Here is a 22,973-nt window from a genome sequence, read left to right as displayed (position 1 = left end):
TCCCTTAATTAGGACCCAACCCCAAAAAAATATTTCAGCCTTTCTTCCCTCAACAGAAGATGACTTACCAGCTTTTTCCACGAGAAAAAAAAAATCAGTTCCTGTCATGTCAGGAGAGTTCTGGCCAGTCCTAAATAGAAGGAACAATTGTAATCAACAAAAAGAACTTACCTGATTTTACAATAGACACCTCCTCAGTCTATTCACTTGCAATGATAGGAGCTAGATGGATAGATAGATGAGTTATTCTATCCCCCACCCTATTCAGTTATTCAATTAGAAGGTGTCATGTGTTAGGTGTGATCTCTCCAATACCACCAGGAAGCTGGGGGCCCTTTGCCCCACCTAAAGAATAAGTCTGGTGGGAATGTATTTTCTGAGAGTTATACAAATTTGATCTAAAGGACTCAGAGTATGTACTGGAGTCATGATAACAGCTCTAATCTCATTTATATAGACCTTCAAGTTTACAAACTGCTTTCTCTTATTTGACTCGCACACCAACCTCCAAATCTATGTATTGCAGGTATTATAATTATTTAAATTTTACAGATGAAGAAATTTATACTCTGAGAAATGGCTTGACAATAATGAGCTTACTAACATGAGTTAGAGGGCAGGATTAGGAACCATATTTTGTCCTGCTATAAGTCCAAAACACTTTTTGCCATACCATCTGGCAGTTGAAAGAGTGTTTTCTGACGCATCCCTTGTGGCAAGTATCTCAAAAGCCCCCACTAAGTTGAGTTCTAAATAAGATGTATGACTAGGAGCCATGTTTGGAATAAGGGATAACCAATGATAGTAATCCACTGGTAATCATATATTATCAAGGGATCTTGAGCAGAGGAATTTTAACCTTTTTCTGTATATGTATCACTGACTCTTTTGGCAGTTTGTTGAAGCTTTCTCATAACAGTGTTTTCAGACATAACATCACAAAGGAAACCAATATTATTGAAATAGTTATAAAAATATTTTTAAAAGAAAACAAGTTCATGAACCTCAGGTTAAAAGCTCTAGGCCTATAGGGAGCCCCCAAGTTCTTGGGTGGATGGACCCCCTTTAAATGATTTATAAAAGGGTATGGACAGCAATTATACATGACGAAGAGGAGTGGGTAGATTGTACTGCTGACAGCTCTAACCTTGGGATTACAGATTCAGTGAAGTATAGAATGAAAATCTGTAAAATCTCACAGGATAATTGTAAAAAACAATTAAATTCAATATATATTTAGGAGTTTTTTTGTGTTAAGAAAAAGATTTTCTGATAAGTAATCCTTCAAGGCATTTAGTTTCCTTGACAAATTTCTAGCAGGTAAGCTCTTCCCCCTTTCTTGCTCTGCTTTGTTGTATCTCTTTAGGTCTTCCTCCTTTAGACTGCAAACTCTTTGAGGGCAAGGTCTATCTTGTTTGATGTTTTGGAAGGACAACATGATAGCTATATGATGTGTTGTTCACAAAATATCAATGCGGTTATCTAGGAAACCTCTGTCAACTTTGTCACTACCGTGATTGAGTATGTGGTTTTTAGGCAGTTTTGTAACACTTTCTGACCACTGATCTTTTCTCTGAGTAAACTTGAAATCATTTGAGTTAGAATCAGATTAAGATAACTACACAGTACTTTGTACTTCATTTATTAATCCATAACTATAAGTTGGGGTCTTCCTGAGATGCTCTCTTTGGCTATTTGCAGAATTAAAGAGAAATGGAAAAATAGTTTCAGCATGAATTTCAGGAAGACACATTAAGTACTTTCAGAAATCAGGTTGTTTGTTCCTGTAACCCATTTTGAAGTGACAATTATTCCCCTCAAGTCATTAGCTCTGCTAAGAGGCATTTATCACAGTTGAGATATAGGTGTTCATATCCTTTGCCCCAAGCATTTCTTTAAAAACCACTGGACTATAGTCAAGATGAGTCTTAGGGAGGGGGAATTCTTCCATGAAACTTTTGCACTGCATGGGGAATCTTCTGTCTTGTTTCTTAGGGGTTTCTTGGGTCATTGGTAAGGGTGGATGGGATATATATAGAGACCTGACAGACACATTTTGGAATGTGGGCAAATGACCCTATTATTTTAATGAAAATGTTTTCTCCCCCAGCATGTATTGAGAGATTAGTGGTGGAGATAAAATTTGTTTTGGGAGAAATAGTTAATCCTCAAAAAAATACTTGTTGGTTGGATAGATTTTTGAAGCATAAAAGGCATTTTATAGAATATAGCACAAAAGACAAAATATCTGCCTCAAAAATCTTATGATACAAGTTAGTCATAAACTACTTCATAACTCTGAAATGTGTGGGTGACTTCATAATGTGAATGAGGTTGTCCTTGGATAAGCACACACAAATGAACTGCAAGGAGAAGAATATTTGGGGGAGAGAAAGAGTCGATTTGGCATACAAAACTGAAAAGCTTGCACTGGGAGGGGTGTGAAAATTGGCAGGATTTAATGAGTGTGAGAAATAAAAGGAAAAGTCAGAATATTTCAAAGTTGGAGAATAACAATTCAGATAAGAGTGAGACAATAAAATCTTCAGCCTCTTGAATGATTGGGAATGGAAATATGCAAACGAGATAAAGTCAATAATAGTTTTCTGTAACAAATGATGCCAACACCCATTTTTTTCAACAGTTGTTAGGGAAGAAGTTGGCAACTACAGGGCTGTTGTTCCCTGTCAGCTACATTTAGGTGTTATGGTACCCTGACTTATAAGGAGAATTCTGAAAAGGTTTTGCTGATCTGCAGAAAGTCAGAACTACCCTTCTGAATTCTTAGTGTGTTAGAACCAATTGCTTCCAGGATTAAACACAAATTGCTCTTTTGATCCAAAGACCTTCATAACAGAGTCCTCTCCTTCCTTTTCAGTCTTCTTACATCTCACAAACACTCAGTGACCTCCTCATTGTTACATGAGTAGACACTTCATATCTTGTCTCCCAGCATTTTCTCTGGCTTCTCCCAGTGGTTGGAACTCTGTACTTCTTCAACTCTGACAACTGACCTCCCTGACCTCTTTTAACTCCCAACTAAAATTCTACTTTCTTCAGGAAGTCTTTCCCAATCCCTCTTAATTCCAGTGCTTTCCTTCTATTTTTGTTATTTTTCAGTTCTGTCTGTTTCTTTGTGACTCCATTTAGGGTTTTCTTGGCAGAGATACTGAAGTGGTTTGCTATTTCCTTCTCCAGCTCATTTTACAGATGAAGAAACTGAGACAAACATGATTAGGTGATTTGCTAATGGTCACACAGCTAGTTCATATCTGAAGCTAGATTTGAACTCAAGAAGATGAATCTTCCAACTCGAGGGCCACTAAGTTATTCTTTATATAGCATATTTTTATATATTGGCTTGCATGTTATCTCCCCCATTAGATTGTAAACTCCTTGAGGGCAGGGACTAATTTATTTTTTTAACCTCTTTTTGTATCTCCAGTGCTTGGCACAGTGATTTATCACATACATAGTTAGTTGGTGATTATTTTTCATTCTTGAAAAAGACCAAAATGACATCACAAAGTTGTGGTCAAGGTACAGTGATTTAGATTGTGGTTCATCAGACTAAGATGAGTTCAGAAGTCTCTACCATGGGCAGGGCACAAATAATCCACAAGAACAGTTGGAGTGGAGATGACTCTAAATTTGTGCATCTCATGTTTCTTTTGAGCTTCTACAATTCTGCTTCACTCATACAGCATGGCACCTTCTTTGATGGGGGCACACCATGCTGGATATTCCTATACCAGTGTCTTCCATGTCTCATAACTGATTTCCAAAGTTTTTCAGAGAGACTTTGAGAGAGTCCTTGTATAGCTTCTTTTGATCTCCGTGTGAACACTGTCCTGTGTGAATTCTCTGTAAAGCAATCTTTTAGGCAAATGTGTGTTTGGCATTAGAACAATGTGGCCAGCATATCAAGTTGTGCTATAATAATAATAATAATAATAATAATAATTATAAAGGTTTATTGATTGATTTGAATATTTACTTATGCTTAGTTTTCCCTTACTTATTGAATTCCCTTCATGAATATCAAAAGCCATATTCTTCCACTGGCATTGAAAGTAAATATTTTATTGCAGTAATATGGTTGATAATTGGATTGAGTGCTGAAACTAATAACACTGGAAGACATTACTGAAACATGTTTCAAATCAGAACAAAAGACAAACTGTTCTTTTTTTCTTTCTTTTCTAGGCCCATGCTAAAGTCTGGCATCTCTATAATACATCTTTTCGTTCAACTCAAGGAGGACAAGTGTCTATTGCACTTAGTTCTCATTGGATCAATCCCCGAAAGATGACTGAACGTGATCTAAAAGAATGTCAAAAATCTCTTGATTTTGTATTGGGCTGGTTTGCTAAACCAATCTTCATTGATGGTGACTACCCACAGAGCATGAAGGAAAATCTTTCATCTCTTTTGCCAAATTTTACTGAATCTGAGAAAAATTTCATCAAGGGGACAGCTGACTTTTTTGCACTTTCCTTTGGACCAACTCTGAGTTTTCAGCTCTTGGACCCTCATATGAAGTTTCGACAATTGGAATCACCAAGTTTGAGGCAACTTCTCTCCTGGATAGACCTTGAATATAACCATCCTCAGATTTTTATTGTAGAGAATGGCTGGTTTGTTTCAGGCACCACCAAAAGGGATGATGCCAAATATATGTACTATCTCAAAAAATTCATTATGGAAACTTTAAAAGGTAGGTGTGTGCTAACATTAATTTCCTATTTAAAAAAACAACAAAAACCAACTAACCCAATTTATTAAGAAAAAATTCTTAAGCTTAGTAAATTCTAATATTTTAATATTTATTATTTAACAACAGTAATAGTATTACTATAACAACAATTAGAACTTGTATAGCATTTTAAGGTTTTCTTTTTTTTTTTTTTCTTTTTTAATTTTTTTTGCATTTTAAGGTTTTCAAAACACTTTACAATTATTATATAATTTTTCTTCATAAGAACCCTGACAGGTAGGTGCTATTATTAGCTCCATTTTTATAGATGAGGAAACTGAGGTTAAGTGACATGCTCAGAGTCCCACAACTAGTAAGATATATTATGGCAATAGTAATACTTAGCATCTATGTAGTCCCTTTTCGGTTTGAGGAGTGAATAATTTTACAAATAACAATTTTAGTTTCATTGTGTAGAGATGAAAACAGACACTGTGACTAAAATTCTGAGTTGGAGTCTGAACTCTTTCTGCTGTATCACTTTAAGAACAATGTTTTTACCTGCCTCCCCAACAAGATAAGTAGCTCCTAGTTAATGTGCTTATATACTATTACATGGTGGGAAAGCACTTAAGTATATCATTTTGAATAGAGTACATCAGAATGCCATAAAAATAATTATGCAAGTTTTTCTGTACTTTAAAAATTACTATCTTTGAATGAAATGAAATTCAAGCTTTATTGGTAAGAAATTAGAATTAATTTTGTGAGATATGATAACAGGGGAGAATTATTTGTGGCATTAACATTAAATTAGGTTTGATGGCAGCCTTGTGTAAATTTAAAAAAATTTACTAAGCCATGTATATTGTGTTTAACCTGAGTGTTTAAATAATAAACTAAAGATCTATTTAAATGATTAAAAATAATTGCTGGAATGCTGCTGATGAAAAATGCTTTTAAACTAAGAGTATATTTTTCTGTTTTAACTTCAAAGGACCACACAGGCTTAATTATCTAAAAACCATTAAATAGTTAAGAAATTTCATTTTTTCCCTAGTAACTTTGAAATAGTTCTAAAAATCAAAAGACTCAGTATTAGCACTATTATGTATATTGCCAGTCTGATTATTATAAACATATATCTTAATTATGAGAAGTTGCATTTGTTTCATTTATTATTTTAGAGATCTGGGGACTTCATTATAATATATTGCTCATAAAGCAAATTAATAATTCAAGATTATTTTGTCTTTTCTTCCTTCTCCCTCCCCTTTCCTTTTTTTCTACTAGCCATCAGATATGATGGAGTCGAAGTCATTGGTTATACTGTTTGGTCCCTCATGGATGGCTTTGAATGGCATAGAGGATACAGCATTAGACGTGGATTATTTTACATAGATTTTCTAAGTCATGATAAGAAGCTGCTACCAAAGTCTTCAGCCTTGTTTTACCAAAAGCTGATAGAAAGAAATGGCTTTCCTTCTTTACCAGAAAATCTACCAATAGAAGGGACATTTCCTTGTGGCTTTGCTTGGGGAGTTGTTGACAACTACATTCAAGTAAGTCAGCTGTCACAAATCAACAGTCCCATCAAGTCTTGTTTCTAGTAAGTAGTGCTTCCTTTTTAGGTTGAAAATAGCCATATGTTTTCAATTCTTTACAGTTTCACAATGATGCATGGCAAAGATAAAAAATGATAAATTACACCTTCAACAGAAAATATTCCTACTTTCCCAATAAACTTAAAGTAGTTAGAAAAAGAAAAAATTAAATATATCAAGGTTTAATGACAAACAGTATGAAATACGTTATTCCTCAATCATTCACTAATCTTTATTGACAATATTATTTCTTATATTAACATTCACTGTGGCATGTAATTAATACAAAACAATCCATCCAGAGGTATTTGTTGGTATTTTCACACTCAGTGAAATTTTATCTTTTATTTCTCAACATTTAAAAGTAGTAATCATTTTTAGAGTTGCATTATATACTTTTAAAAACAACTGGTTTGAATAGAAAGAGCAGGTAGATATAACTGCCACAAAGAGTGCTATTTGAAGGATTATATAGTGAAGAAGAGGCACAGCAAAACTGAAGGACATATGTCTTCTTAAGGGAAGACAATAAGAGTTTGTCAGATTCTAGGTTAATAAGCTTTAACTTTGATTACCAGAAAGATTTTAGAAGAGATTCTTAAAGAAGTGGTTATGAAATATCTAGAATCAGCATGATTCCATCAAAAACAGGTCATGTCAGCTCAGTCTTATTCCCTATCTTGACATGATAACAACTGGTATAATGTTGTGCTGAGATTCTTAACCTGAGGTATTAGGCTACCAAGAAATTCATGGGTAGGTTCTAGGTTGGGGGGACTTTGACTTAAAATTAATAGTTTGAGAATCATTTTTCAAAAGAATGTTTTTCTTTGTAATTCTATGTATTTATGTTAAAATATTATTCTGAGAAGGGATCTTTTGGTGTCAAAAAGACCCAAAACAGAAAAAAATTTAAAAACTTCTCATGGTCACATAAATTTTACCTAGATTTTAGATCATTTTATTCTTATAGAATATTGGACTCTATTTATATGGCTAGAATCTATGATATCACTAGTATATGGATATTCAAGATGAGGAAACTTCCTTTACCAACTTAGCTTAATAACTTTCCTACAATTTAGAGGGTGAGAGCGCAACCAAGAACATAGAAGCTCAGATTCATAAAATCAGTCAGTGTGACTAGATTTTCTGGATTTTCTCTGCATGCCTAGAATGCTCTTCCCCTCCCCTTATTGATTACCCTGGCTCCTTAAACTAAAATCCCATCTCTTACTGTTACCTTAATTCCCTAACCTCTCTTAATTCCAGTGCCCAGGCTGCTAATTATTTCCAATTTACCCAATATAGCTTGTTTTGTATATATTTATTGCATGTCTCCCTCATTAGATTGCAAATGTTTTGAGGTCATGTATTGTCTTTTGCCTCTTTTTGTATCCCCAGAGCACAGTACATGGAACATAGTTGATACTTAATAAATGTTTATTGATTGACTGATTGTGGCAGAGGTAGGACTGAACATGGGCCTTCTTGGTTTCAAGACTGGCTATTTATATTACACTGCCTCATTTTTATATAATTGTGTTCAAATTGGTTGATCTGGAAAGACTCAAAATAATTCATCATCATTTATTTGTCTCCATAATCTGGAATATAATGTAAATATAGAAAAAAACCAGAACTGCCATTTTTGTGGAGCTACTTTCAGGAGCCACAGTAACTTATAATGACTGATGAAATGAAAAAGCTTTGATTAAATGCTTACTCTGTGCTAAATACTGTGAAACTACTAGATTTATAAATGATCAATGATGATCATTCTGTTCAATTTTGTTTCCATTCTGTAGACTTGGGTTTATTCAAAGTGTCCCAAAAGTCTTCCTGTAGGTTTAAACTTTTATACAATTTTTGGGACACCTTATGAGTTGTACAATAATGACTAATACTGATAAATCTTTTAAAAATAGAACAGAAGTTTTGTAATTCAGGAAATGGAATTTCCTTTCATTATAAAGAGATTACAAGAAATGTGAACTACTTTAGATTGTTCTAGGCACTGGGAGAATACAAAAAAAAAGAAATTTTTTATTCTTTCTGCAAACATTTATTAAATGCTTAGTATCCCTGTTTAAGTCTGCACTCGTTCCTATTCAATCTACACACAAATAATTTTCTGATAGATAAACCTTATGGATTATTCACTTATCTAAATGGCATTATCTGGATAATTGGTATTCTTCATCTACTTGATTTTTCTTTTGTAGATTATTAGGCCAAACTCTTGAGTGGCTGTGAATCACATCTAGAAGGCTTTGCCTTATTCCAAGGCTTGATTGAACCAGCAAACTATCCTCAAAGAAGAGAATTAGAGCACCTCATCATGTATATGAAAACTTTCCAAAATTTAGACTTTATGCTAAATCTCCTGTATGATAATGTCAAACACCTTAGGTGAACAACTCCCTGTTTTGTGGTGAGCCCCATGTATAGAGAAGACCCCACATATAATAGCAAAGGTGCTGTTATGTGTGACTTGAAGGGAGGCAGATTAGACCTCTCTAGTCTCTTTTCCTACTTTTCCAAGGGAGACATTCATTTCTGCCAAGAAGGGAAGCAGGAGGTTAGGGCCAGAGGCTGTTCTGTTCTCCTTAGGGAGAGAGAGTACCAGACTACAAAGAGATCTGTATCTCTCTTCTATATTGTTTGTCTAGGAGATATAATCAGTTGCTCTCTTACTGATGATTACTTTGTTGTTTTAAGAAGGGGAAGCCCAAGCTTTAAATCCAAGGCTTGTCCCTTTCCCCATCAAGTATTAGTTCTATAATAAATACCTATAGTGAATAGCAAAGAAACCTATTTTTCTTAAATCACAAAACAGAAATCAGAATTATATATAGGAAAATATATAGGACCTTACAATGTGAAGGAACTCTTCTATTGGGTGCAAGATGATTCAGCACAACCAAGAGGCAGTGTACTGGATCTTACCCAAAGGGAATTCCTTGAAGTCTCTAGAATAGCAAGCTGGAAGTGGGAACGTGATAGAGACATACCTCTCCTCTGATGTCTTCTCAGAATTTTGAATCCCGAAGTAAGATTGGTGTCTTACATCTTCTCTTTCAAAACGGGAAGCCTCTAAGGGGAACTAGGGAAGGCTGGAGCTCTTTTATCTCTCAGCAACTTTGCCCTGCCTTCATACAAGACAGACACTCTTCTTTGCCATAGACTGTGGGACAAGGGATCACATAGTCAACAAGCTGTAATAAACAGACTGTAAGATCAGATCTTGTATTCTCTGTATCTTTTATTCATTGGATTTAATTGTGATGATAAAGATGTAGCTTACTGTAGGGTATCACTTTTGAAAATCTGCTTCTTCCCTTGGAGCATATACATATTATTTTCATAAATATTTAAATAGATAGGAAATAGGTTTTTGTAACGTGCTCTCCTGGCAGTTACAATTACTAGTCTGTCCTAGACCCACCAGAGTACCTTTGACCATTGTCCTTTGCAGTGTGAGCTCTACCTGGTTCGCCTCCTCTGAGGCCTTCAAAGGTCTCTGGCCACAATCTCTTGAATCTATAGCTTAATAACCGGTAGCGCACTCAAGAACAGCCACGTGTAATCTTAAAAGCCTTTATTATACCTACTCACATAATGCCCTGACTGATGCCCTGACTTGTTGGTTCCCGAGTGAACACCTGGTCAGAAGACTCACGTGTTCACTACCAAAATCCTTACCTCTTTTGGTTACCCATCTTGGCTTGGCCACCCAGGCTAGGGAGCCAGGGTGAAGAGCGCGAGGTTAAAGAGAGCGATTGCTGCCTGCAGTGGGCTTATATAGGGCCTGTGAGGTCACACACACAGCCAATCAGCGAGAGAGTCACCCATTACGAAGCTATCTCAAAATGGACAGGATCCCACCTACAAGGCAGTCCTAATATCCACAGAAATTACTTCCGGGCCTCAATGATGCGCTGTGGTACAGCCCATTTAAAGGGCCCTTACAATTCCCTTTCTCTTGTTTTGTGGGAACCGCACATCTCATCAAGCTAAACTTTTAGCACCAGCTATAGTTCACTTGATCCATGAGATGACAGAGTGTTATGCCCAAGGAGGTACAAAGCAGCAGATCAGTAAACAGAAGTATGACAATGAGAACTAGGCTCAACAGTGGCCCAAGTGTTCAACCCATTCATCAAAGTCATACTCGAGATAATAAGCCAAAGAGGTTGGATGCCAATGAGGTAGGATGTAAACACTGAGGTGGGAAGTCAACAAGGTAAAACATCACAATTCTAGTTAACAATTAAATATCAGTGAGGTAGGTTGTCACAATTCTAGTTACATTTATCACAATTCTAGACCAATTCTAGTTTCTTACAATTCTCTGTTGCACTTGTCACAATCCTAGAACAATTCTAGTTTCTTACAATTTTCTGTTGCACTTGTCACAATCCTAGAACAATTCTAGCTTATCACAATTGTCAATTGAACTTTTCACAATCCTAGAGCAATTCTAGCTTAAAACAATTCTCTATTGCACTTTTCACAATCCTAGAGCAATTCTAGTTTCAGGTGCACATAAGCAAAGTCATGTCCAATAACATTGTCTCAATAACAACGGCAGGTGGGTGTGTTGGTTTTTCACCCACTAATTTAAAAGCATAGTCCTTCAATAGAAAGCATAGGGCAAAGCCTCTCCCCAGGCCACCATATGGCAAGTAGCCATGGGAGAAGCAAGCAGGCCCATTGTCCATTTACTGTCTTTATATTGCATATCACCCAAAACAGTCCATTTCAGCTGCAACACTGGAACTGTGTCTGGTGTTTCTGGTGTCAGGAGGGACGTTGCTGTCATCAGCGTCTGAAGGGCTGTAGACATCTGGCTGGTCCCTCTGAGCGGTTGTCTGGTCCTTCTTTTGGATCCCCAGGTTACAAATGTCTCTTGTGGGGATGAACTCTACTGCTGGATCTGCACCTAGGAAAGAATGTACCCAGGGCCCCAAACCCTGGCCCAACTTGGGCCTTTCCAAATGCCATCCAGGCCTTTCCACATCACAGTAGAAGGAAAGTTCTTGTCAAAAAGATGAACAAAAGTCAGTCTGTCACTTAGCTGCACTTTCTGTGTATGCCCGAAGTGCATTGCTAAGGTAAAAGGCAAAGAATTTAAAAATGTAAAACCAAAATAATTTAAAAGTGTAAAACCGAAATAGATTAAAAATGTAAAACCAAAATAACTTTAAAATGTAAAATCAAAATACTTGGGGGCCAAATGCTGGAACTCTATCTTCCCAGAAATCAGCAGAAGTCAGGATCACTAAATGTCTTTATTCTAGATCTTTACCATCGCCTCCAACGCCAGGTCACGAGTCGTGAGTCTTCAGACCAGGTGTTCACTCGGGAACCAACAAGTCAGGGCATCAGTCAGGGCATTATGTGAGTAGGTATAATAAAGGCTTTTAAGATTACACATGGCTGTTCTTGAGTGCGCTACCGGTTATTAAGTTATAGATTCAAGAGATTGTGGCCAGAGACCTTTGAAGGCCTCAGAGGAGGCGAGCTGGGTAGAGTTCACACTGCAGAGGACAGTGGTCAAAGGTACTCTGGTGGGTCTAGGACAGACTAGTAATTGTAACTGCCAGGAGAGCACGTTACAAATGGCGCTCAACGTGGACGCATCAGGAATTATCAGGTTTTGAAAATATTTAATATTCAGAATTAAGATTCTGAAAGATCCAGTAGAAACGCCACTTAGGAGGGAAGACAGAGAAGCAATATGGACCCAGGTAACTCTGGGATCAGGCTCAAGGACACAGCTGAACATAATGCTTATATAAAGAGGTTAAAGAGCCAGATGGAAGATCTTTTAACAAAGATCACCACTGAAGAACAGCAGGAAGCTTGTAATCAAGCTCCCAGAAGGCTATCCCCACACCCATTAAATATAGCTCCGAGAGGGAGCAACCTAGAGCTAATGCGTATGTATGACAGTAGAGAGTACAAAATGCCACAGCAAGAGTTGCTGGAATTGCAGGTTAAACTACAGATGGAGATAGAGAAAGAAGAAAAAGCTAGGTTACTACAGATAGAACAGGAAGAGTTCAAACCAGTGGCTGAAGCAAAGGAAGGAAATAAACGAACCACATGGACTTCAGTTGTAGAAATTCTTCTTAGCGTTTTGTAGGTTTACCTCGTGCATTGTTGTTTTAAGGAATTTATTGATTACTCTCCCATTGAGAAGTTTAGTTCTTTTTATGTGCAAAGCTCAGGTTGGATTTTAAATCAGCCTTTGGGGAATTTTCCAATTCCTCTTCCCTCAGCCTCACCTTCTTGAGCCAAGGGAGAAGGGGGAGGAGGAAAAGGAAGGGCAATAATATCATCAACACTGCCCATTAATCCATTCAAAACTCCTGTGTCTTCATTTCAAAGGACCGGAGTAGGCTTTATGGCCCAAGGCAAAAAGGAATTGTGGGGTATTGAGTATAATCAGAAAAATTTTAAAAATATAGTTCAGTTAATTTCTAAGAAACTTTACAGGTTTTTCTTTTAACTTTGTAAATCCTTTCTATCTTTCTTCTGTTTAGCTTCTTTCTTTCAGTTTCATGCTCAAATGTTCTTAGATTGACTTTGCTTAATTGAGGTCTCTTGCCAAGTTTCTTTTAAACTTGCTTTACCCTTCATAGCTTTTCTATATTTTATGATGCTCTATATTTTTTAAGCTTATGTTGCCCTTGGCTGCTTTATTTCTCTGAATGACAACCATATCAAGTATTTGCATACAGGCATTTAAGTCACTTTGGGGTTCCTTATTATAGTAAAATAAATTAATTAAATCAGTTAAATCTTTACATGAAATTATTATAATCAATGTTTAGAAACTTTTTTCCATCAATATCTTTTTTGTTATCAAAAACTTGTATGATAGATTGGATTGCATTAGTTTTAATTTGATGCCCTACCTTTTTCTATTTTATTCTTACTTCTAGCTTCATGCTAATTTTGGTAATTAAATATGTATAAGTCACTATTGTGGCAGCTAGTTGGTATAGTGGATAGAGCACGAGCCTTGAAGTCAGGAGGACCTGAGTTCAAATCTGGTCTCAGACTTCCTGGCTGAGTGATTTTGGACAAGTCACTTAAACCCAATTATTGCTTCAGCAAAAAAAAAAAAAAAAACAAACAAAAAAATAAGTCACTATGTATAAAACATAAAAGGAAAAACAATAAATCACAAGAAGGTTAATGTCTTCTAAAAAAGAATATATGTCACCATCTTAAAGCAGATTGGATATGAAATACTGAACTGAGAGATGGAAGGGACATAACTGCTCATCAATTTCAATCCATATCTGAAAAAGAATCCGCAGTACTTCTTACTGCACACATTGTTATCTAGTTTCTGCCTGAAGATCTCCAATAAAGTAGAACCTGCTATCTCCCAGGGCAACCTTTTCTACATTGGGATTACTCTAATTGTTAAAAGATTTTTCTTCACATCAAGAATAAATTTACCTCTTGGTAATTTTCAGAATATAATTTTCTCTCACTGATTCCTGTAACTTTTAAAGGGTGAAATTATTATTAAGGTAAACTTAGAAGTTATTAGTTCTAATTTTAGAAGAGAAAGGATAATTGAAGCCACTCCTTTTCCTATCACTGTTATCCTTTTATATCAGATTTGTGATTTAATTCCTAAACTACTGGATTTTTTTCTTCTTTCTGTCCATGTGTTCAGTTGTATATGTAAGAATGTAAGATCTATGAACCAAGAGAAATTAGATGAAGTCAAGCAGGAGATGGAAAAATTAAACATTAAAATCTCGTGAGTGTCAGGAAACTTAAATGGATGGGAATGGATGATTTTAATTCAGATGACTATTATATATACTACTATGAACAAGACTCTCTTGGAAGAAAAAGTATAGTCCTTAAAGTTAATAAAAGGATGAGAAAAGCAGTACTGGGATATAATCTCAAAAATGACTGAATGATATCTGTTTGAACCATTCAACATCACAATAGTACCAATCTATGCTCCAACCAATGATGCAAAGAAGCCAAGTTAATCAGTTCTATGAGTACCTATAACATCTTCTAAAAATAGCACCAAAAGGGGAAAAAAGATGTTGTATTTATCATAGGTGATTAGAATACTGAAGTAGGGAATCAAAAGATAATTGGGAAACAGGCAAGTTTAGCCCTGGAATACAAAATGAATCAGAGTAAAGACTAATAGAGTTTTGTCAAAATAACTTGCTAGTCATAACAAATACTCTTTTTGAACAGCTTAAAAGGTGACTCTATACATGGACATCATCAGATGGTCAGTTTAGAAATCAGACTGATTTTATAGTTTGCAACTAAAAGTGGAGAAGCTTTATGTAATCGGTTAAAAAAACATGGAGCTGACTGTAGATCAGTTGACAAGCTTTTTATTGTAAAATTCAAGCTTAAATTGAAGAAAGTACCATACAGGTATGACCTAAATGACATCTCTTATGAATATAAAGTGGAGGTGATAAATAGATTTAAGAGATTAGATCTGGTAGAGTATCTGAAGAATAGTTAGAAGTTCACAGTGTTGTATAGAAGGCAGCAACAAAAAACATTAAAAAAAAAAAACCCAAAGCAAAATGGTTGTCTGATGAAACTTTACAAATAATTGAGGAAAAAAGGAAAGGAGAAAAGGAAAGATATATCCAACTGAATGCAGAATTCTAGAGGATAGTAAGGAGAAATAAGATTTTCTTAAATAAGCAATGCAAATAAGTTAAAGATAACAATAGAATGGGAAAGACCAGAGATACTTTGAGAAATTAGAGATATCAAGGGAAAGTTTTATGCAAAAATAGGCATCTTAAAAAACAAAATGGTAGGGATTTAACAGAAGTAGAAGATATTAAGAAGAGGTGACAAGAATACACAGAACTATATAAGAAAGATTTTAACATTACCAAAAACTACATAGTGTGGTTACAAATCTAGAGGCAGATCTTATAGTTAGTGAAGTCAAATGGGCCTTAGAAAACATTGCTAGCAAGGCTGATGGACTTCCAGCTGAACTATTTACAATTCTATTAAAGTGCTGCACTCAATATGTCAGCAAATTTGGTGGCCACTGGTTTGTAAAAGATCAGTTTATATCTCAGTCCTACAGAAGGGCAATGCCAAGGAATGTTCCAATTACTGAAAAATTATACTCATTTCACACTAGCAAGATTCTTCCTAAGATTCCGCAAGCTAGACTTCTGCGGTATGTGAACTGAGAACTACCCAAAAAACAGGTTGGTTTTTGAAGAGACAAAGAAAGTAGAGACCAAATTGCCAACATTCACTGGGTTAAGGAGAGAACTAGGGAGTTCTAGAAAAACATCTATGTTAGCTTTGTTGACTACACTAAAGTCTTTGTGTGGTTCACAAAAAAATGTGGCAAGTCCTTCAAGAGATGGGAGATGATCTCACTTGTCTCCTAAAGAACTTGTATGTGGGCCAAAAAGCCACAGTTAGAAGTGAGTATTTGAAAAGGAGTACAAAAGGAGAATAATATTGTCACCTTATTTACTTAATTTATATACAGAGTACATCATGTAAAATGTCAGGCTGGATCAATCAAAAGCTGGAATTAAGATTGCAGAGAGAAATAGAAAAAAATCTCAGATATGCAGATGATATCATTCTGAGGGGAAAAAGTGAAGAGGAATTTAGAAGCCTCTTTATGAGGGTGAAAGAGGAGTGTGTAAAAGCAGGTTTGAAGCTTAACATAAAAAAAAATAAAGATCTTGGCAACTGGTCCCATCACTTCCTGGCACATAGCGGAAGAAGAAATGGAAAAAGTGTAAGATTTTATACCTTTTCCCTCAAAGATCACCACAGCTGGCTACTGCAGCTGTGAAATTAAAAGATGCTAGCTCTTTGGAAGGAAAGCTATGGCAAATCTGAACAGCATGCTAAAAAGCAGAGACATCACCTCGCTCACAAAGCTAGTGAAAGCTATGCTTTTTTCAGAAGTAATAGATGGTTGTGAGAGTTGGACATAAGGAAAGCTAAGTGCCACAGAAATTCTGCTTTTTTGAATTGTGGTGCTGGAAAAGTTTCTTAGACTTTTGAGAGTCTCATGGATAGCAAGGAGAGCAAATCAATCAATACTTGAAGAAAACAATTCAGACTATTCACTCGAAGGTCAAATTCTGAAGCTGAAGCCTAAATATTTTGGTCACATAAGAAGAAGATGGAAATCATTGGAAAAAGCCCTGATATTGGGAATGACAGACAGCAAAAGGAAAAATGGACAGCAGAGGATCAGATGAATAGGTAACTATGAATATGAATCTGGATAGACTTTGAGAGCTGGTGGAGAATATAAAGACCTGATATGTGAGAGTCCATGGATTAGCTGTAAAAATTCAACACAACTGAATGAATGAATGACATTGTAAAGGAAATAGACTTTATTCAATAAATTATAAGGAGCTACAGGAGGTTTTTGATTTGGGAGTAATAAAAACAGAATTGAGCTTTAGGAAGATTTATCTGGGGAAAATAGGCATTGTGGTGGGCTGAATTAGACAGAGATCAGAACAAAGAATTAATTAGGAATAAAATGTGAGAGTCAGATTTGGTGACAGTGGGATTGAAGTGAAGGGGATGAATGTGAGAAATATTACAAAGACAGAAATAATAGACTCTGGGACTGAATTTGGTAGGGGCCGGAAAAGGAAAGAGTAAAGGATCATTCTGTGATTTTTAACTTTGAGTACTAAGAATAAGGTGGTTCAAGAATCCTAAAGCACAGGTTATGATGAACTCTGTAGTGACAGTCCAGAGGAGATCTCTCTTACCAGCTAGTTCCCAAATGCTCTGGCTCTGTTATCTGTTAACAACACCCTTATCTCTCCTGGTCCAGTATTTGATCTCTCTTTTGTTACTCCAGTCCATTATTACGCTGGACAAGTTTGTACATCAGTTTTGATGTGAGTGCTCTTCAATCAAGTTATTTTTCAAAATCTATACCAGGAGCATACTTTTTCCAGACCTAAATCATTCTTAGAGACAAAACTCTTTCATGAATTGAAGTAAATATCTCTTTTCTTCCCCAGTATTTTTTCAGTTGCTGCATGCATTCCCCTTAAATGGAAATGAGGAGCCCATCTTTCCCTCAGGCAACCAGTTATCTCCTAGAACTCTCCTTTGTTGTCCTGATAGTCTCATGACTGTGGGCTCTTTTCTTCCATCCAGAGTACTGTTCCGTCAGAGTCAGCCCTTTTAAGACTGCATGGTGCAATGGAATGGGCTCTGAATTTGAAAGCAGAGCACAGGACCTGAAGTCCTGGCTCTTCCAGTTAGTTGCCATTTGAGTACAGGCAAATAATGTAACCTCACTGGGTCTCAGCCTTCTCATCCATAAAATGAGATGGTTATACCTGATGGTTTCTAATGTTCCTCATATTATAATGTCCCCATATGTCCACGATTTTATGATCTTCCTATTCACCAGATTTGCTACTCATTATTTGAAATGTATGGAACTGTGTCTGAAAGATGAGGTGATATTGTCCCCCAAAGATTCTAAGTTTCTACTCACTGTCATTGGAGAATAATTGAGGATCCTGAGAAGTCATCAGTATTGGAAGGGGGGGAAAGAAGTGCTTTCATCTCACTTTCACTGAACTCACTTGCCATGCTAAAGGTCATAGTTTTTGGAGTGAATGCCTGTATCTTCTCTTCCAGATGTTATTAATTTCCTACCATTCACTGACAAGGAAAGAAGAAACTGCCTGGAGGTACCATTACTGAGTGGCCCAGGCAGTGACATCCTTACTCAGAAAACTTACCTTTAGGAATCAGTTCAACTGATGTGATTTGGAGAAAGAGTTTTGGGATGGACTTAATGTCACAATGAAATTTGTTTGGTTTCTTTATGACATTAGGGGTAGATAGGGAAGTGGAGCCAAGAGCATGGAGAAAAGGCAGCAACTTGCCTGAGCTCTCCCCTAACTCCCTCTGAACACCTTTAAATTATCCCATAAAACAACTTCAGGAGTGGCAAACCCCACAAAAGGATGGGACAAAATAATTTTCCAGCCAAAGACAACTTAGAAAGTCAACAGGAAATGTTTGGTGCACCTGGGTGAGAGTGGAGCATAGTCCAGCACAGGTCTTGCCAGCACAGACCAGGTCCCAGCAAACCCGGAGCAGCTTTGGAAACCACTGAATCAGCAACAGCTGCAGCCCACAGATGGAGGAGGATGAACAGCTGATCAGAACATTACAGGGGTCTCTTTGCTGGCATGGGGGATGGGATTCTGTTGCTTTGTCCATACTTGGATCTGGGTCTGTGGCAATCTCAGAGTGAGGAGGACCACTAGCATGGCAGAGCTTGTAGTAGAACCAGAGCATGGATCCTCATCACAGTTCCATGGAAGAAAAGAGTGCTCTTGATCAATCATAGATCAGAGAATAGGCCAAGAGAATAGTAAAGATACCTCTCCTTAAATCATACCACCTTGGAAGAATTGAAAACTTACAGGTCTTTAGAAATATCTCTGAAAACAGCTGTACAACGTGGGGCAGTGTGCCTTCTACCCTGGAAGCAGAGCCCTACTTTGCTAAAGAATGAAAAGTTGAGAAATAGATTGGGAAAATGTCCAAACAACAGAATAAAACAGAAAAAAGAAAGTTACTCTGGTGACAAAGAAGATTAAAACACACCTTCAAAGAAGATAACAGTCAATGTTTCAGTATCCAAAGCCTCCAAGAAAAACATGAATTGGTCACAGGTCATGGAAGAGCACAAAAAGGATTTTGAAAATGAAGAGAAGTAGAAGAAAAATTGTGAAGAGAGATGAGACTGATGAGTCAACAGCTTGGTAAAGGAGACACAAAAAATACTGAAGAAAATGACATCTTAAAAAGCAGACTAGATCATATAGTAAAAGAGGAACAAAAATTCACTGAAAAAAATAATTCCTTAAAAATCAGAATTGGGGGGCGGAGCCAAGATGGCGGAGAAGAAACACACGACTCAGTGAACGTCCTCACTCCCTCACAACCAATTAGATAAATTAAGTCTCAAAATTAGCTCAGGACTGATAGATACCACAAGGACTGGAAGCACGACTTACCAGCTGAAGAGAATCTGGAGTTTCAACAGGAAGGGTCAGTTCTCAGGGGAGGAATGAGAAAGACCAGCACAGACGGTGGGGTAGGGGCACACTGCGCCCATTGCGCTGGGAAGGGCTCTGGGATCAGAGAAGCCACTGAGGTAAAGGAATCTGGCACAGGCTGTTAGCTCTTCTCTGCTAATTATTTAGCAGTTCAGAAGAGAAAGCCAAAATATTTTAAAACTCAAATTAGATTTTCCCCGACCAGGGGGGGGGGGGGGTGACTCAGCAAAGAATCGGCACCAGGGGGTGTGGCCTCAGCTACCTCCTGAGAATAGTTAAGAGACTGACAAGTGGGTGGATACGGCCCAAGGCAACACACACTGCCTAGCTTAGCTGGAGGGAGTGGAACTCAGCTCCAGGAAGTCCCAGAGAAGCGGAACCTTTGAACTAGGGACCGCGGTTTCTGGCAGACACTTCCAGTTTGAGCGCAGGGGCTTCTCACGTCACCTGCTGTAGACATCCACGCCCCACCCAGACACATAGGCTGGGCTTCCTGCAGTCTTCACTATTCTACGCCCTCGAAGCACAGTAGTGCTAATCACCTCTGAGGCACTTCCAGGGAGGGGGTGGGGAACTCTCTCCCAGAGCTCTATCTTAGCTCCGGCGCAGGGGCCGCTGCATCCATCCGGTCTGGGAGGAAGCTGGTAAAGAAGTAAATAATTTCCTACCCCAGAGACAGACCCCAAAACATTTTTTAAGTATGAGCAAAAAAGCTAGAAAAACTATAGATTCCTTCTATACAGAGAAAGAGCGGGTATCCAACCCCGAGGAAGTTAACAGCAAAGATTCAGAAGATAACAACCTAAAGGGGAACGATTCCTGCCCCCCATCACATAACTCTCTCCTAGAAGAAGCTCTTAAAAAATTGAGGGAGATCGAAGAAAAATGGGGGGAAAGGGAAAGGGAAGCTATGAAATTGGAGTTGGAAAAAATAAAGAATTCACAGGAGATGCAGGGAAACAAAATTAGTGAATTAGAAAAGGTTAAAAAAACACAGGAAAGTAGGATTTCTGAATTGGAAAAGATAAAAAAGTCCCAAGAAAATAGAATTTCTGAATTGGAAAAAGAAAATAATTCTCAAAAAAAAAAAAATTAGGGAAATGGAAAAAAATTCAATAGAGCAAAATAATTCATTTAAAAACGAAATTGGGCATTTACAAAAAGAACTAAAAACTGTGAAAGAAGAAAATAACTCCTTAAAAGTCAGGATGGAACAAATAGAAATGAATGATTCACAGAGAACCCAAGAATCAGTCAAACAAAACAAAAAAAATGAGAAGCTGGAGAACAACGTCAAATACTTACTGGGAAAATCTATAGACCTGGAAAATAGATCTAGGAGAGATAATCTGCGGATTATTGGACTCCCAGAAAACTATGACCAAAAAAAGAGCCTAGATTCTATTTTACAGGAAATTATCAAAGAGAACTGTCCAGAGATAATAGAAACAGAAGGGAAAGTAGATGTGGAAAGAATTCATCGAACTCCTTCTGAAATAGACCCTAAAAAAAGAACACCACGGAATATTGTGGCTAAGCTGCAGAATTACCACACAAAGGAGAAAATCCTGCAAGCAGCTAGAAAAAAACAATTTAAATACCAAGGTGCCACAATAAGGGTCACCCAAGATCTGGCTGCCTCCACATTAAAAGATAGAAGGGCCTGGAACCTGATATTCCGTAAGGCAAAAGATCAAGGACTGCAACCAAGAATGAACTACCCAGCTAAGTTTAGCATCTTTTTCCATGGAAGAAGATGGTCATTCAATGAAACAGAGGAATTCTATATGTTTCTAAGAAAAAAACCAGACTTAAACAAAAAATTTGATCTACATCCACAAGACTGAAGAGAAACAGAAAAAGGTACACAGAACCCTTGAGAACTGTAACTCTGTTGTGGGTATATAAAAAATACTCAAGGATAATTTGATTTTACTGATATAAAAGAAAAAAAGGGGGGTGTAGTAAAGGGAAGGAGGTCGGTTCAGAAAAAGGGGAAGGAGTGATAAAAAGAGGGAAACTACATCCCAGGAAGAGACATAGAAAATACACCATATCTGAGGGAACTTAGTGAGGGGGAGAATCATTGTGTGAATCTTACTCTCATCAGAAGAGGCTCAAAGAGTAAATAATTAACATATTTGTTTTTCAGAGAATTTTCTCTCACCTCATTAAAAGGGGGGAGAGGAAAAGGGAAAAGGAAAAGGAGAATAAGTGAAGGGACTTGGAGGGAGGGGGGAGGGATCCTAAAAAAAAAAAAAAAAAAAGAGGGAGGGTTGCGCGTCACAAGGGGGGTCTGTAAATTAAATATCGGGGAGGGGGATCAGGGGGGTCAAGGGAAAAAAGCATAATCTGGGGATAATACGATGGCAGGAAATACAGAATTAGTAATTTTAACTGTAAATGTAAATGGGATGAACGATCCCATCAAACGGAGACGGATAGTAGATTGGATCAAAAAGCAGAACCCTACAATATGTTGCCTACAGGAAACACACTTAAAGCAGGGAGATACATACAGAGTAAAGGTAAAAGGTTGGAACAGAGCCTATTATGCTTCAGGTAAAGCCAAAAAAGCAGGGGTAGCTATCCTTATCTCAGATCAAGCAAAAGCAGAAGTAGATCTCGTTAAAAAAGATAAGGAAGGAAACTATATCCTGCTGAAAGGTAGCATAAATAATGAAGCCATATCAATACTAAACATATATGCACCAAGTGGTATAGCATCTAACTTTCTAAAGGAAAAGTTAAGAGAACTGCAAGAAGAAATAGACAGTAAAACTATAATAGTGGGAGATCTCAACCTTGCACTCTCAGATTTAGACAAATTAAACCACAAAACAAACAAGAAAGAAATTAAAAAAGTAAATAGAACATTAGAAAAACTAGGTATGATAGACCTTTGGAGAAAACTGAATGGCAATAGGAAGGAATATACTTTCTTCTCAGCAGTTCATGGATCCTATACAAAAATTGACCATATACTAGGACATAAAGATCTCAAAATTAAATGTAGGAAGGCAGAAATAATAAATGCCTTCTTCTCAGATCACAATGCAATAAAAGCTACATTCAGTAAAAAGTTAGGGGTAAATAGACCAAAAAGTAATTGGAAACTGAATAATCTCATCTTAAAGAATGACTGGGTGAAAGAGCAAATTATAGAAACAATTAACAATTTCACCCAAGATAATGATAATGATGAGACATCATATCAAAATCTTTGGGATGCAGCTAAAGCGGTAATAAGGGGAAATTTTATATCTTTAGAGGCTTATTTGAAGAAAATTGAGAAAGAGAAGATTAACGAATTGGGCTTACAACTTAAAAGGCTAGAAAAAGACCAAATTATAAACCCCCAACCAAAAATTAAACTCGAAATACAAAAATTAAAAGGAGAAATCAATAAAATTGAAAGTAAAAAAACTATTGAATTAATAAATAAAACCAAGAGTTGGTTTTATGAAAAAGCCAATAAAATAGATAAACCTTTGGTAAATTTGATCAAAAAAAAGAAAGAGGAAAATCAAATTGATAGTCTTA

General features: G+C 36.8%; 1 protein-coding gene across 1 annotated transcript in view; it reads left to right on the top strand.

The window, feature by feature from the left end:
- The window catches only part of KL (klotho), a 65,518-nt gene that overhangs the window by 21,288 nt on the left and 21,257 nt on the right, over nucleotides 1-22,973 (top strand). Inside the window, exons 3-4 of the mRNA XM_074303506.1 lie at nucleotides 4,207-4,717; nucleotides 5,990-6,258. Coding sequence (XP_074159607.1) covers nucleotides 4,207-4,717; nucleotides 5,990-6,258 — 780 coding nt within the window. The remainder of the gene's footprint in view (nucleotides 1-4,206; nucleotides 4,718-5,989; nucleotides 6,259-22,973) is intronic.

This window comes from Sminthopsis crassicaudata, chromosome 3, assembly GCF_048593235.1.
Source record: "Sminthopsis crassicaudata isolate SCR6 chromosome 3, ASM4859323v1, whole genome shotgun sequence".
NCBI classification, from domain to species: domain Eukaryota; kingdom Metazoa; phylum Chordata; class Mammalia; order Dasyuromorphia; family Dasyuridae; genus Sminthopsis; species Sminthopsis crassicaudata.
The sequence above is the reverse complement of the archived record's forward strand: the minus strand, read 5'-3'. Positions and strand labels throughout refer to the sequence as shown.